The sequence below is a fragment of the Coregonus clupeaformis genome, chromosome 17, assembly GCF_020615455.1.
Source record: "Coregonus clupeaformis isolate EN_2021a chromosome 17, ASM2061545v1, whole genome shotgun sequence".
Taxonomy (NCBI): Eukaryota; Metazoa; Chordata; class Actinopteri; order Salmoniformes; family Salmonidae; genus Coregonus; species Coregonus clupeaformis.
In genome coordinates, this window is record NC_059208.1 from 48,621,935 (window position 1) to 48,637,638 (window position 15,704).

Here is a 15,704-nt window from a genome sequence, read left to right on the forward strand (position 1 = left end):
CATAGGGCGGCGCACAATTGGCCCAGCGTCGTCCGGGTTTGGCCGGTGTAGGCCGTCATTGTAAATAAGAATTTGTTCTTAACTGACTTGCCTAGTTAAATAAAGGTATATAAAAAAATATATTTTAAGACTGAGGGTTAATTAGTATGATTGGTATACACCACAGACTGAGGGTTAATTAGTATGATTGGTATACACCACAGACTCAAATGGTTGATATAAATGCACTATAGAAAGGAGTGATTATTCACCACAGACTCTAATGAAAGACCTGGGAAACCTGTCAGAGTCACACTCAGCAAGACATCAATGGAGAACTACAGTAGGGGATAATTACAGTAGGGGAGAACTACAGTAGGGGATAATTACAGTAGGGGATAATTACAGTAGGGTTTAATTACAGTAGGGGATAATTACAGTAGGGGCGAACTACAGTAGGGGAGAACTACAGTAGGGGAGAGTAGGAATGAGATTAGAGGCACTCAGGGTTGGGGAGTATCTGATTACCTCTAATCTGATTACAAAAAACCTGTAACTGTAATCAGTTAAATTCCCAGCAAAAATATTGTAATCTGATTACTGATACTTTAGAAAAAATAGATGATTACAGCTTGGATTACTTATATATTCAGAAAGGATGTTTGCGAGAAAAAACAACAACATTATGACACCTTTCAGATTTTCTCAATGACATTAAATTCAGCATTGAAAAAATGCACAAATTTAATTATGTTCCACCTTAGCGAGTCTGACCACAAGTCAGAGACCACTATGATGACACACCAAATGCGTTCAATGGACTATTTTTGTCTTCTTCTAATGCCGCTTAAGGAGAAAGTAATCCAAACATAATTTAAAGTAATCAGATTACATTACTGAATTTGGGTAATCCAAAAGTTACGTAATTGTATTTGTCCGTGAGGCGTAGATAATGCGTCTCCATTGGTCCACTAGTTTTGGAGTGACAGTTCAACCTAACCCAATCAATGAGCAGGATAGACAGAGAGTTGTGGCTTTTTTCTTTCATTGGCCAATACATAGCATCAGCAATCCAGGGTTTATATACATCATTGGTCCCTCCCAACACCTCCTGCGCCATTAAACTGTCAGGAAAGAGGTACAAGTTCAATATCCCCTTCATGGCAACCCTCTCTAAGCAGTATGCTAATGGGAACGTCCATACCACCACAGTGTCTGGATCGTACCATGGTGTGCAGGTGGAGGACGGGTTTCTACTATCTCTGATGTAGTGATGGGTTAGCATATTTTAACATCGCTTACACACTTTTTATTCTGTTAATAGTGTTTGTGTGTACCTATTACATACCAAATTCACTTTGTTATTGAGTTAACCATCAAAGGCCATATACTGGTACCTGCCAGAATAATGGAAACGCTTGAGTAAATGAGGACGCAAAGTGCAGTGTATTGAAAGCAGGTGCTTCCACATCATGCGGTGTTGCAGCAGCTAATGGGGATCATGTATAAAAATGCTGGGCATGCCATTATTTTGGATGACTATGCCCCAATACACAGGGCATGAGTGGTCACTCACTGAAAACTATATGCTATGGCCGTCTCAGTCACCAAATCTCAACCCCATTGAACACCTATGGGAGATTCTGGAGCAGCGCCTGTGACAGCGTTTTCCACCACCATCAACAAAACACCAAATTATATAATTTATTGTGGAGGAATGGTGTCGCATCCCTCCAATAGAGTTCCAGACACTTGTAGAATCTATCACAAGGTACATTGAAGCTGTTCTGGCTCGTGGTGGCCCAACGCCCTATTAAGACACTATGTTGGTGTGTCCTTTATTTTGGCAGTTACCTGTATATTGCATGTAATTTATATTAATGTTTGTAATTTTTTTTGTTCCTTTAAAGATCAATTGAGGCTCTGGTGTTGTGATATAAAGATGATTATAAACTGGGTGGTTTGAGTCCTGAATGCTGATTGGCTGAAAGCTGTGGTATATCAGACCATATACCACAGGTATGACAAAACATTACTTTTTACTGTTCTAATTACGTTGTTAACCAGTTTATAATAGCAATAAGGCATTTCGGGGGTTTGTGGTATATGGCCAATATACCATGGCTAAGGGCTGTATCCAGGCACTCCGCATTGCGTTGAGCTTAAGAACAGCCCTTAGCCGTGGTATATTGGCCATATACCACACCCTCTCACGCCTTACTGCTTAAATATACTGCACAAATCATGTAAATGAAAAACCTGAAATATTATTACTTACAAAATATTTTTCTAGATTTGTTTTATTTATTGACAAATACTTGTGACGTGTAGATGAATTCAAACTCACACCTGTTTAAATTCAAACACAGAAGCAGACAAGGTTTAGGGAGAGACAGACAGTCAGAATAAATACACCTTTATTTGACTCAATATAGACATGATGATACAAACGCCACCACAGAACTATGAAATAACAGACCAATCAGGTTACAGTTCTGAAATAACAGACCAATCAGGTTACAGTTCGGAAATAACAGACCAATCAGATTACAGCGAGACAATGGGACTGTACATTCTCCAGGTGCCCCCCCGCTCATCCCTCCCACCTTACATTAACTATAGGGTTATAAACCACTAGTGCTTCTCCTACCCCATCTATATCTACATCTAAGAGCAGAGTCACAGAGAGTTTGACCCACTTCAGATCGGCCGGACGCCATATTGTCGCCTGCCTCAGCAGACTAACCTTCCATTCATCCATCCATCCATAAGGACTTTGGTTATAGTTCTAATTCTTGGTTTATGATCCTGTCAGTTATGTTAGTTATACTAATGAACTTAGTTTATTGATCCTGTCAGTTATGTTAGTTATACTAATGAACTTAGTTTATTGATCCTGTCAGTTATACTAAAGAACTTGGTTTATGATTCTGTCAACTTGTCTGCCATAGAGTTATGTGACATCATCTCAGAAGATGATGATGCTTTTTGGTTGAAACCTCAACGGCCAAACTCTCTTTACATGGCTGTCTGTAACATTCTCCATCCCTATCTGCACACACACACACACACACACACACACACACTATTCCTACAGTATCGCAGTCAACTATATACACAAATCCTTCAATATCTCCTACAGTATCAAGATCAACCCAAACACCTCATCTGGTGAAAGGGGAATAAATCTTTCTTTCTCTTTCCTCCAGCCCATCCTCGTTCTCTCCCTCTCTCTCTCTCCCTCCCTCCATCCCCATACCTCTCCATCTCTCTCTCCGTCCTGAGGAAGGTCTTCGTGTCTCCTCTGTTCTGGTCTGTTGGGGTGAGGTCTGGTCTCTTCATGTCTGGTCTGGGGAATGAGGTAGGGGTAATGTGTCTTCATATTTGGTCTGTGGTGGTCTCACTGGAGGGTGAGGAGGGGAGGTCAGGAGAGGTGAGAAGGGGAGGAGGGTGAGGTCTGGTCTCTTCATGTATGGTCTGGGGTTGAGGAGGGGTAAGGTAGGGGAGGTGGTCTGTTCATGTCTGGTCTGTGGTCTGCCTGGGTGGTGAGGAGGGGGGTGGATGGTGAGGTTTGTTCTCTTCACGTCTGGTCTGTGGGGTGAGGAAGAGGGAGGTGGTCTGTTCATGTCTGATCTTCGTTGGTCTCAGTACTGGGGTTAGGGTTGTTAGTGTTGCTGTTGTTGGTCTCATCGTTCTCTCTGCAGCTGATCCTGTCCAACTCCGCCTGGACATCACTCAGACCCAGCTTAGAACCTGCAACACACACACACCACTATTCAGCTCTGCCTGCATTTATATTTGAAACCACAAGAGGGCGACACAGGGCACATACACCCCTTCTGCCTCGAAGACAGCTCTATTTTAACGTTTGTTTTTGTCATTTAGCAGATGCTCTTATCCAGAGCGATTTACAGTTAGTGAGTGCATACATATTTTTTTTCATACTGGCCCCCCGTGGGAATCGAACCCACAACCCTGGCGTTGCAAGCGCCATGCTCTACCAACTGAGCTACACGGGGGTGTCCTACCTGACTTGCGAACAGTCCCTGGTGTGCTGTTGCCGGGTGGCGATGCTCCGGCCTTCTTGGTCAGAAGACTGTTGAAGAAGTTAGCCAGCACCCCCTCACTGGTCTGACCTGCTATATATAGACACACACACACACACACACACACACACACACACAGGGAGGGAGGGTTGGAGAATGTCATCCAAAAAGGTGCGACAGTTGGGCAGGGTCTATGGTAAAATACCTAATTGCTTCTCTGCTGTAATGTGTGGCATTACCTACACACACATCATGTAGTACCTGATTGGGGCATGGTGTTAGCTACGTTGGCTGCAGCTGAACGATTACTGGTCCTGGGAGAACCACTGGGACCTCTACTACTGCTGGATTCCTGTTACACACACAAGATCATATCAGTTTCCAGTATCTTAAGAGAGACAGAAAGACATACAGAAAGAGAGAGACAGAGAAGAGAGAGAGAGAGAGAGAGAGAGAGAGAGAGAGAGAGAGAGAGAGAGAGAGAGAGAGAGAGAGAGAGAGAGAGAGAGAGAGAGAGAGAGAGAGAGAGAGAGAGAGAGAAGAGAGAGAGAGAGAGAGAGAGAGAGAGAGAGAGAGGAGAGGAGAGAGAGAGAGAGAAGAGAGAGAGAGAGAGAGAGAGAGAGAAAGAGAAAGAGAAAGAGAGCGAGAGAGAGAGAGAAGAGAAAAGAGAAAAGAGAAAAGAGAAAAGAGAAAGAGAAAGAGAAAGAGAAAGAGGGAGAGAGAGAGAAAGAGAAAGAAGAAAGAGACAGAAGAAAGAGAGAGACTTACCCCTGGTCGCCCGGCAGACGCAGGAGGCTGTTTGGAGAGCAGCGACTGAAACCACAAAGACACACGTTAGAGAGAGAACAACACACACACACACACACGTCACCATGTGTCAAGTCTCACCTGCAACTTGAGCAGAAACACCTGGTCATCTTCAGCCTGAATCTCCTTCTCATGAACAAACTGACATAGGAGAGGATGTACAGAACGAGAGAGGGGGAGAGAGATTCCTATTAATTCATCTATCATTATAGTTTAGAATACAATGGAAAATGTGAGGTTTACTAACAGTCTTTCTGGGAATTAGAGGATAGTGAGGTGCTAGAGGTCGTACCTTTCTGACAGGCGGTTTGACGATGACCTCTTCAAAGTTGTTGTCTGGTTTCAGCGTTTGGAAGTTCTCATGGAGGATAGAAATCTTATTTTCATTGTCCCACCCTGACGGACTGAAAGAAGACAGGGTCACACACGCGCAAACTTACAGAACACAGGGTTACACTCGCACACAAACACACTACACACACACACACTTACATGAAGACGGTGTCTTTCTCCACCAGTTGAGCAGGATAGTGGAAGGGTAAACCGTAGAGTCTGTGAACCAGGTATTTATACAGAACATCCACATTCTTCATCTCCTTAACCGACGTATACAGCAGAGACGCGCCGTCTGACACAGCATTAAGGACAGTATCACTCACTACACTTTCCAGGGAAGGCACAAGGAAACTAACTGCCATGTTGGCTCTACCGCTACAATGCATGCAGATGGATTAGGGGTTGGTAAGATGCTATGGAAAAGTGGTCAGGGTTAAAGTGTGTGCGCACATGCGTGTGAACGTGTTTAACTATACTTGTGGGGACCAGAAGTCCCCACAAGAATAGTAAAGAAACAAAAATGTTGGGGGACATTTTGTTACTCTGACCAGGTCAAATGCTATTTCTAGGGGGTTTAGGGTTAAGGTTAGAATTGGTGTTAGGGTTAGAATTAGGTTTAGGGTTAAGAGCTAGGGTTAAGTTTAGGGTTAGGGTTAGGGGTTAAGGTTAGGTTTAAGGTTAGGGTGTTTTCACATATAGTCCTCTTTAAAAAGAACCAATCTCAGTCCTCTTTAAAGTCCTCTTTAAAGCAAAATAACTCAGTTCTCTTTGTATTCACACTGCCCTTGCCATTTTTATTTATTTTACCTTTATTTAACTTGGCAAGTCAGTTAAGAACAAATTATTATTTACAATGACGGCCTACACCGGCCAAACCCGGACGACGCTGGGCCAATTGTGCGCCGTCCTATGGGACTCCCAATCACGGCCGGTTGTAATACAGCCTGGAATCGAACCAGGGGGTCTGTAGTGACACCTCAAGCACTGAGATGCAGTGCCTTAGACCGCTGCGCCACTAGGGAGCCCATTGCATAAGGACTCAAATATTTTGCCACTTCACTTCACCTATTTTGTGGACCGAGTCCTCTTTGCATTCACATTGCTATTTCTAGAAAGGAACCAATAGCAATAGAATGAATAGCAATAGAATGAATAATGCTGTAATTGAAAATTGTCCACCCAAGGTAGACTACTGCCCCTTTAAAAGCTAGAATAGCTTTTGTACCCTATGTTGTGATTCTCACCAAATATATTGTCTTTTCACACTATTCAAACCCCACAATCAGTAAACAGCTTATGAAGCTCTCCTAGCCTATAGATCACATATTGCAAACAAATAATCTGAACTAAAAACTTGACACATTTTGGAGTTTGTGCGTCCTTGACAATCGCTAATCAATATCCAAAAATAGAACACATTTTCTTTTGTGAACCTGCACATCATCATCTTCTCTCTTTGTGGCACCAATGTGCAGAAGTCTAGTGTGTGGTGCGGGAACAATGACAAGCGAACCTGGGGAGCTTTGCGTTCACATTGTCCTAAAAAAGGGAATTAAGCGAACCGCACTAAGTTCACAAAAATCGGCTGAAAGGGCCCAAGTGTGAAAACACCCTTCGGGTTAGAGTTTGGGTTAGGGAAAATAGGATTTTGAATGGGACTGAATTGTGTGTCCCCACAAGGCGCTGAATACAACAGGTGTAGACCTTACCGTGAAATGCTTACTTACAAGCCCTTAACCAACAATGCAGTTTTAAGAAAATAGAGTTAAGAAAATATTTACTAAATAAACTAAAGTGAAAAAAAGTAACACAATAAAATAGCGAGGCTATATACAGGGGATACCAGTACCGAGTCAATGTGCGGGGGTACGGGTTAGTCAAGGTAATATGTACAGGTACATGTAGGTAGGGGTAAAGCGACTATGAATTGACAATAAACAGCGAGTAGCAGCAGTGTAAAAACAAAAAGGGGTGGGGGTCAATGCAAATAGTCTGGGTAGCCATTTGATTAATTGTTCAGCAGTCTTATGGCTTGGAGGTAGAAGCTGTTAAGGAGCCTTTTGGACCTAAACTTGGCGCTCCGGTACCGCTTGCCGTGCTGTAGCAGAGAGAACAGTCTATGACTTGGGCGACTGGAGTCTTTGACAATTTTTTGGGCCTTCCTCTGACACCGCCTAGTATAGAGGTATAGTTATACACAACTGTCTGTGTGTGTAAAGGATACACTGTAGACAGAAGCGTCTGATGTATGATTGGATAAAGTCCAGGTGTTCGTCTTTGTAGTCATGCTCCTTCTCCAACGTACTGATGGCATCGCACTGCAACACACACACACACAGTTTAGAGGTCAGAGGTAATATATGTAGTCATGCTCTTCTCCAGCCAACTGAGGACATCACAGCGAAACAGATAGAATAGGGACAATTCCAATGTGTGTGTGTGTGTGTGTGTGTGTACCTTAGTGCAGACCACCACCATGGGTAGACCCAGGTTGTGTGTGAGTGTGTTTTCTCCGAGCGGCAGCAGAACGTTCTCCTCCTCCTCACTCCTCCTCTGGGGGCTGCTCTCCTCCCCGCCAGGCTCCACATACTCCTGGAACTGTCTGGCCACTACAGAGACAGACAGTCACAAACCAGGGGTCTCATTTAGCATTTATTTATGTGTGTAGGCACAAATCTGAGCGTAAACCATGCGTGGGATTATTTTCACGCAAAGTGTGAGATTTATCAATATGAACGTTTGCTTAGCCATGACCATGCGTATACACAGTGCCAAGTGGTGGAATAAGGGAACTGCTTGTCAAGCATAGAATGGGGAAAATATATAGGGAAAATGTGTGAAATTCTGAGAGCAATAATTAAATACTTTTTCGATGTCATTGTATTTCCATTGTGAATTAATGCAACATATCTTGACATGCTTTATAATTTTGACCACATCAGTGCATTTGTTACAATAATAATCCATACACAGTAATTTGTTAAATTAGAGGTACGTGTGAAAGTTAAACCATTGTTGAAATACTATAAAAGACTGAGACAATGGGAAATTGAATGAGAGATGGCTGATTTGCTCTGTTTGAAGATTTGGCACACGCTGCATTTCGCAGAGAGCGGGTTTTTAGAGACAGGTGGGACTTTTTCTGCAGAAAGAGGACTGAGATTGGCTCATCAGATATTGTTTCCAAAAACCAATCTTACAGGATTTTTGAGAGGATTTAATAACTACTTTTAAAAAAGCAAACACATGCCATTCCGGTGCACATCCAAGTGCAATCCACCCTTGGGTATTTGGCAACGGGCACTTTTCAGCAGGAGCTTGCCGATCTGCGTTTTACAGCCCTAAATGAGCCAATGTTTTGGACGCAATCATCAGCTAAATTAACAGTAACACATACAATTTCCATACATCATCGCACAACAGGTGGAAGTCCAGAGGGATTTCTTCGCCATGATGCCATCAATGGGTTCCCAAATACGAACGGAGCAATAGACGGCCACCACATCGCTATAAAATCACCATCCCAAAATGATTTAAACTATGTGAACAGAAAAGGCTTCCACTCTTTATGTGCAGGTGATAGGTTATGTGATGCACAAAAGACACTGCTGAATGTGGTGACCAGGTGGAACGCACGATTCGTTCATTCTGCAGAACAGCAATGTTGGCCTATAAGCATACTTGAGAGAGCTGTTGAGGATGGATGGCTTATTATTTGAAGTATATTTGCCATTGCTAAAGCAACTAAATTGTCCTGGATGATTTTGACCATATATGGTTAACTAGGGGCGTTTCGAAATGCAAACAGCCAAGGTTGTGCATGAGCACTGAGGCTGAGAACAATTGTTATTTATCAAAGGGTTATCTCCTACCGGTGTGTATATGACTCTTGTAGGATTCTTTGATAAATCACACTTTTTCTATGCGTACGACCATTCTAAATTCCATTCTTAAGTAGTGTTTTAGAATAGTTTCTACACAATATTGATAAATGAGGCCCCAGGTTTCTATCCAACAATTTAATGCGGATGAATTGATGACGCATAAAAAAATGTGTTTGTTCGACATGGTGGGATATTTTTGTGTCTGTAAAAGTAATAATGCGAGAAATGGTGGTGGAAACGCCTTTATGCGCAAATATTGATATAATAACCATCATATGGAAGTAAACGTGATGATATGGTGTGTGGTCCTCCCACTACGTCTCAGGAAACCATGCAGTTTATTAGGCCACAGATTAAATAAGTTAAGATGAACTTCACAGGGTGATGAGCTTGACGCTGCTTTCCAAAACATTTAGAGGGTCTTATTCTGGTGACATGATGATGGATGCTTGGCTGCCGTTTGACAAAGATGATCCATAATAATATCATCATGTAGACTAGCCTACCTGCACTGTATCTGAAAGCAGTTGGGTAGAGTGCACGTGCCAAGACCAGGGTGGGCACATTTGCAAAATAACTAGACAGTTTGTGACAAAACCATTGGTAGAGTTGAAAATGCAATGGAAACACATTGAAACTTAGATTTTTATTCGGTACATGAAAACTTAAGCAAAAAAGTACCTTTAATGTGCACTAGATCATTACGCACTGCTTTTCATCCGCAACAAGACAGTTTGTTAGAAACACACCACTGGTGGGGAAATGTGCACATTTTCTTTATGCATAGCTTATTTTTGTGCAGTTGGTTAAAACCCTTTTCACACTGTCACACAGGCTCAGATATCGTCTTTCCACAATGTCCAAATAGTCCTCTGCAGCACAGTTTCAGCAACTTGGCTAGCTAAAAGTCAGCTGAGCAAGCCAATAAAATATCTGGTACCAGTCTGTTCAGGGTTAGATCTAGGGCCTGTTTAGGTTTAGGGTCCTGTTTAGGTTTAGAAGTCAGAGGGTAAAACATGAAGTGTGTGTGTGTGTTTGACTCACTTCTGTTCTCCAGCTCCCTCAGTGTTTCCGGGGGGACCCGGAGCTTGTCGATATGTTCCCTAGCGATGGCCGCCCACTTCTGAAGCGATTCCATGGCGACCCAGGGCCGCGACAGGTCCACGGTAACCAATAGCAACGAGTCACCTAGCGCCTCTCGTTGCACGGCAACAGACTGCAGACCTTTATGGTACAGATCCCCATCTAACACCCAGGCATTACACCTGGTTTGGTCTACACACACACACACACACACACACATATTATAGACAGAGCCAGAGACCTAATAGTTAGTGCCGAGCGATTAACAAACATTTCGAGGGGGCAGGGGGTTCGGTTATTAAACAACTAAATGACCGACGTTGGTTCAATTACTTGAATTCCATTTAGTTTGTTTTTTTGTAAGCCCAACACGCCGTTTCTCTAGAGAGAAATCAAATCATTCACGAAAAAAGTCAAGAACTACAGTATGGGATGCTGGGCTAAAAAGAGTTGTAGTTTTCATTAAGCAAATATTCTACCTAGTTCAACGCAGAAACGTTGTAATTCAATACAATGACCATAAATTGAATGTTCACTATTTTTGGCTTTGGAATGTCCATTAAAAAGCTCTAAAACCATTTTAATGTGTTTATTTCATAATACATTTAATGATGTTAAAAGTAATACAAACCGAATCCGAAAACCGCGATTTAAAAAAAATAATCTAGCCAAAACCGATCCAACCTCGAAAAGGACTAATCGCTCAGCACTACTAGCAGTAACAAAAAAAAGCAATGATGGCGTAAACGGTAAAAGGAAAGCTGTGATTGGTTACCGTCAATATCGTCGTCATGGACACTAAAGTAGAGGTACTCCAGGCCACGCCCCTTCAGGAAATCCTCCACACCCTGTAGCTTAGCAACCAGGGTTGTCTTCCCCGACCCCACCTCCCCTACACGCACACCCCGAAAGAGAGAGTCAGACAGTTATTAAACACCTAACAATGTAAAGGATGCAGATGGTACATTACAATATTCTACTATTAGGCCTATCAGTAAATACTGCAGAGTAGGCAGCATTCCTCACTCACTCACGCCATACTGATTAGCCTCTGTAGCAGAGGATTATCCTGGCCGTTGTAACTGCTAGGCGACTGTGGCTGACTGGACTGAGACAATGATTGCTAGACACACAAACACACACGCTACAGAATGCCACATTAAAGCGACATTAGCCTGTCTGATAGCTGGTATCATATTGGTCCATCATTGTAATAGGAGAAGACAGGGTGGGGGAGAGAGGCTCATCACAGCTAGCGCGCGCGCACACACACACACACACACACACACACACACACACACACACACTAGCCAAGGAGATAGCGAGATACCCACCCATGACCAGCACATTTTTCCCGGACGGTAGTTTAGATCTGGAGTGCGTCGATACTTCGCTCAGAATAGCAGACCTGCGGATAGATGGATAGAGCAGTCCGTTATCTAACTAGCTAGCTAGATAGATGACTGGCTACATGTACATCTTATAGAATCGTTCCACTAGCTAGTTAACTAGCTTATCATCACCAGTAGCATTAGCCAAGGCTAGCTATCGCTGGCTAGTCAATCTACAAGCCTATGCAGAAATACAGCAAGCTAGCTCACTAACTAAACCACACAATCATCAGACTCAGCATCACCATTCATTCGTAAACCTAGCCAATCTCTACTGCTAGCAATAGGCTAGCCGCTGCTAGCTAGCTGTGTTAGACGGGCTGTCACTCTGAGTCTGAACAATAACAGTCACTCTCCATCTAAAAGCTCGTCCTGGATCTAAACAGACATGTCAGTTGTTCCCACCATAAATCCTGTCCATCTTCGTCTTCAGTGTTTGGTTGTTCGGCTGTGCTGTTTAGTCCACTGTTGTTGGAGGATAATAATGTACTCCTCCCTGACGCCGCCATCTTCACTACTGCCAACCAACAAAGACCCGGATGTAACGCAAAGTGCTGGGCGTGGTCGTCCAGTAGAATACCACAACAAACTAACAAAATTAGCCTAATTAATTAATTAACGAATTAAATAAACAGATCCGTGCTAACTACAGATAAAAACCAGAGTGAAGGACTTCACTTGATTTTATTGATTGGTGTATATTAAGTGATTTTCTCTGCTGATTACTTGTGTTTTGTTAAATTTATTCCAGTGAAAAACACTGTTACATACTTTTCAACATTTCATAGAGTTTCTGTAACTAGATTACTCTTTATTACCAATATAATTAGCCTATTATATTATCAAATCGAAAGATAGGTACTCATTCTGTAACCATCAGTGGCTCTCTGGGGCCCGTTTTATGGAATGTTTCATCCAGGTCAAAATTATCCTGTGTGTTGTTTTATAGTTTTATATAATCCTGGACTATAAAGCTATTTCAGTGGAGATTCACTATTGACTATGCTTTTTAGTCCAGGATTTATTCTGTGTCCGGGAAACTGACCCTTAGTGTCATGTGTCTTCATTTGATGTCATAGAATCATTGTTGTAAAAACATATGATGTGGTATCACATAGATTTCGTTCAGATTTGTCTTGCATCCAAAGTTGCATACAAAAAATGTGGGACCAAATCTGATGGGGATAACATATGATAATCTAACACAACACAGCAGGATTATTTTGATCTGGATTACATGTTGAATGGATGGGCCAGCTCATCACACAGTAAAGTGCAGTCACTTCTATCCACCACTGGGTGTCGCCGTTGTACCGTCACAGTCCCGTACCCCCTGCCGGCACTGCGCGACCCTCCTCATCATCATTTTCTGGGAGGAGATAGAGGGAGGGAGAGAGACAGAAGTAGAGACAGATAAAGAGACAGAGAGAGAGAGAGAGAGAGAGAGAGAGAGAGAGAGAGAGAGAGAGAGAGAGAGAGAGAGAGAGAGAGAGAGAGAGAGAGAGAGAGAGAATTTCCTCTTCATTCATGCCGTGAGGACCTTGATGTACTGTATCCCCTGTCTGCGCATGGCTTGAGGTGCAAGGCTCAGTACATACTGCTTAGCTGACGTACGGAGTGAGGGAGACAGAGAGAGAGAGAGAGCAAGAGAGAGAGAGAGAGAGAGAGAGAGAGAGAGAAGCGGGATGGGTGCAGAGTGTGTGAAGACGGAGAAGTCACTGTGATTCCGCCCAGCAGTGAAGTTTCCTTCAGCTCACTGCTCTGCCCGTCTCTACCTGGTACCTGAGGTGAGTTACTGACTGGAACACTAATAAGGTATGGATGGTCTGGGCACTGGGCTGTGTGTGTGTGTGGGAGTGTGCGTGTGCGTGTGTGTGTGGACACCCACGTGTGCATACATATACGTGTGTGCATGTTATAACTTGACAAAGGCTTTGGATGTTTGTTTTTTACATGCAACACACCCTGCTCAATAACATAAGACTTGTTATGTTATGGTATGCTGTGTTATGTTATGGGATTGTAGGTTCAGTGTGTGTGTGTTTGTGTGGTCATGCGTGCGTGCGTGTCACAGGTGACAGAGAGAGAGAGTTATGTGATAGCTTGCTAAGCCTGTGGAGGGATTACTCAGCATGGACCTTCCTGCCCTAATGATTCATTATTCATTATTATTAATGCCCTTAATGTCATCAGTCACACACACACACACACACAGAAACAAATACACACGCACACACACACTTTGACCATGTTTCTGAGTCCATCTAAAGGTCAGGGGTCAGGGGTAGTGGATCTCTGAGCAGTGATTGGTTCTGATGCTGCCTAGTAAAGTTGATATTGGACATAGAGATACTCGGATATATAATTATCTGTCCATTTGTTATTCCCTACTCTGATCCTCTCAGCTAAAAATAATCACCCCAGCATCCACACACACTGAGCGCATGAAATATAGAGGAGGAAGGGGAAGAGAGAGGAGGGAGCGATAGTGAGAGAGGGGGGACGAGAGAGGGAGAGCGCATACCGTGAAACAGAACTGGGTCATATTGAGTTTGCTACCAAACTGCGGGCAGTGGCATAAAAGAGAGAGAAAGAGAGGGAGAGAGAGAAAGAGAGAGAGAGAGAGAGATAGATAGAGAGAGAGAGAGCACATACTGTATAAGAGTGCAGATTGAAGTTGATGGATTGATCTAGACCACGTGTCAAACTCATTCCATGGAGGGCCGAGTGTCTGCGGGTTTTCGCTCCTCCCTTGTGCTTGATTGATGAATTAAGGTCACTGATTAGTAAGGAACTCCCCTCACCTGGTTGTCTAGGTCTTAATTGAAAGGAAAAACCAAAAACCAGCAGACATTAGGCCCTCCATGGAATGAGTTTGACATCCCTGATCTAAACTATAGAATATGAAATGTAGATGGTATACTTGAATGTTGACTAAACTACACTAGAATGCAGAATAGAATGCAGAATAGAATGTAGAATGGGCCTATTCAAGCTGATGTTGGTCAAAAAACTGAAATACAGCACGGTGTGTGTGTTTGTGTGTGTGTGTGTGTTTGTGTGTGCGAGTCCTGACCTTGAACATAAGAACTGCTTACTGCCTACTCAGTTCCACAGCATCTTCTCATGTTGTAACAGAGGGGTTTGTTTAGGATTGTGTGTTCTCCCTAAAGTGTGTGTGTATTGTGTTTTCTCACTTAAGTGTGTCTGCAGGTCCTGTGTGTGTCCAGCATGAGTAACATCTATGAGTCTGCAGAGGCGACCCTCGGCCTGTGCAACTCTTCCTGTCTGACCAAGGTAGCTCATAATCACTTGATTGATTAATTAACAAATTGATTCATTGACAAATTGATCAAATGATTGATTTATTGATGACAGGTTGAGCTGAGAGTGGCTTGTCGAGGGATCTCAGACCGAGATGCCCTTTCTAAACCAGACCCCTGTGTTGTCCTCAAGATGCAGTCACATGGGCAGTGGTTCGAGGTACTGTCTCTCCCTCCATCTCTCTCTCGCTCTCTCTCTCCCCCGTTTCTCTCCCTTTCTGTCTCTTCGTGCCTGACTCGACAAGAAAATAAAAGCTGACTTTTGCTTTTGCCACAGTACACACGCGCGCGCACACACACACACACACTCTCTCTCTCTCTCTCTCTCTCTCTCTCTCTCTCTCTCTCTCTCTCTCTCTCTCTCTCTCTCTCTCTCTCTCTCTCTCTCTCTCTCTCTCTCTCTCTCTCTCTCTCTCTCTCTCTCTCTCTCTCTCTCTCTCTCTCTCTCTCTCTCTCTCTCTCGCTCTCTCTCTCTCTCTCTCTCTCTCTCTCGCTCTCTCTCTCTCTCTCTCTCTCTCTCTCTCTCTCTCTCGCTCTCTCTCTCTCTCTGTCTCTCTCGTTCTCTCTCTTTCTCTCTCACTTTCTCTCTCTCTCACTCTTTCAACCCGCACCGACAGAAGTAGTTTCTTTCCTCTGAGAGTCTAAAGCCTCTTAGTAAAGACCAGAAGACCAGAACCAAACTCTTTGAGTGGTTCATCAGGAGAATGCAGTTAGATGTCTCTAAATCCTAAACAATCTGCTCCCCTTATGTGGCTGGAATTTTAAAGAAACAAAGGAGAGGTCTATTTTGGTTTGGTTGGAATTTGTTCCCTATTATTAACAATTCTAAAGTTTGATTGGCAAAGTCAATATGGC

At 43.3% G+C, this 15,704-nt stretch overlaps 2 protein-coding genes across 4 annotated transcripts in view; one reads left to right on the forward strand and one right to left on the reverse strand.

The window, feature by feature from the left end:
• Positions 1-3,289: 3,289 nt before the first annotated feature.
• LOC121586652 (cytoplasmic dynein 1 light intermediate chain 1) lies at positions 3,290-12,058 on the reverse strand. The gene is made up of 13 exons (XM_041903549.1): positions 11,932-12,058; positions 11,470-11,543; positions 10,911-11,027; positions 10,097-10,327; positions 7,626-7,777; positions 7,393-7,486; positions 5,325-5,460; positions 5,125-5,236; positions 4,914-4,973; positions 4,794-4,838; positions 4,287-4,377; positions 4,008-4,118; positions 3,290-3,732 (listed from the first exon to the last, which is right to left on the reverse strand). The coding sequence occupies exons 1-13, from the start codon at positions 12,033-12,035 to the stop codon at positions 3,602-3,604; spliced, it is 1,458 nt and encodes a 485-aa protein (XP_041759483.1). The 5' UTR covers positions 12,036-12,058; the 3' UTR covers positions 3,290-3,601.
• A 916-nt stretch (positions 12,059-12,974) lies between these two features.
• LOC121586651 (copine-4) overlaps positions 12,975-15,704 on the forward strand; it is a 12,327-nt gene continuing 9,597 nt past the window's right edge. Inside the window, exons 1-3 of one of the 3 annotated variants that reach the window (XM_041903546.2) lie at positions 12,975-13,313; positions 14,729-14,823; positions 14,905-15,009. In XM_041903546.2, coding sequence (XP_041759480.1) covers positions 14,758-14,823; positions 14,905-15,009 — 171 coding nt within the window. In that variant the 5' untranslated portion in view covers positions 12,975-13,313; positions 14,729-14,757. The remainder of the gene's footprint in view (positions 13,314-14,728; positions 14,824-14,904; positions 15,010-15,704) is intronic. The other 2 variants (XM_041903547.2, XM_041903548.2) reach the window with 2 other exon arrangements.

Bases quoted from the DNA above. Each gene is read 5' to 3' on its own strand.
- LOC121586652 (XM_041903549.1), bottom strand. From the start codon at position 12,035: ATGGCGGCGTCAGGGAGGAGTACATTATTATCCTCCAACAACAGTGGA. The intron at 10,328-10,910 runs GTAACCAATCAC...GTGTGTGTGTAG, and splicing joins CCATGACGACGATATTGACG to ACCAAACCAGGTGTAATGCC. The intron at 4,974-5,124 runs GTACGACCTCTA...CTCCTATGTCAG, and splicing joins TCAAACCGCCTGTCAGAAAG to TTTGTTCATGAGAAGGAGAT.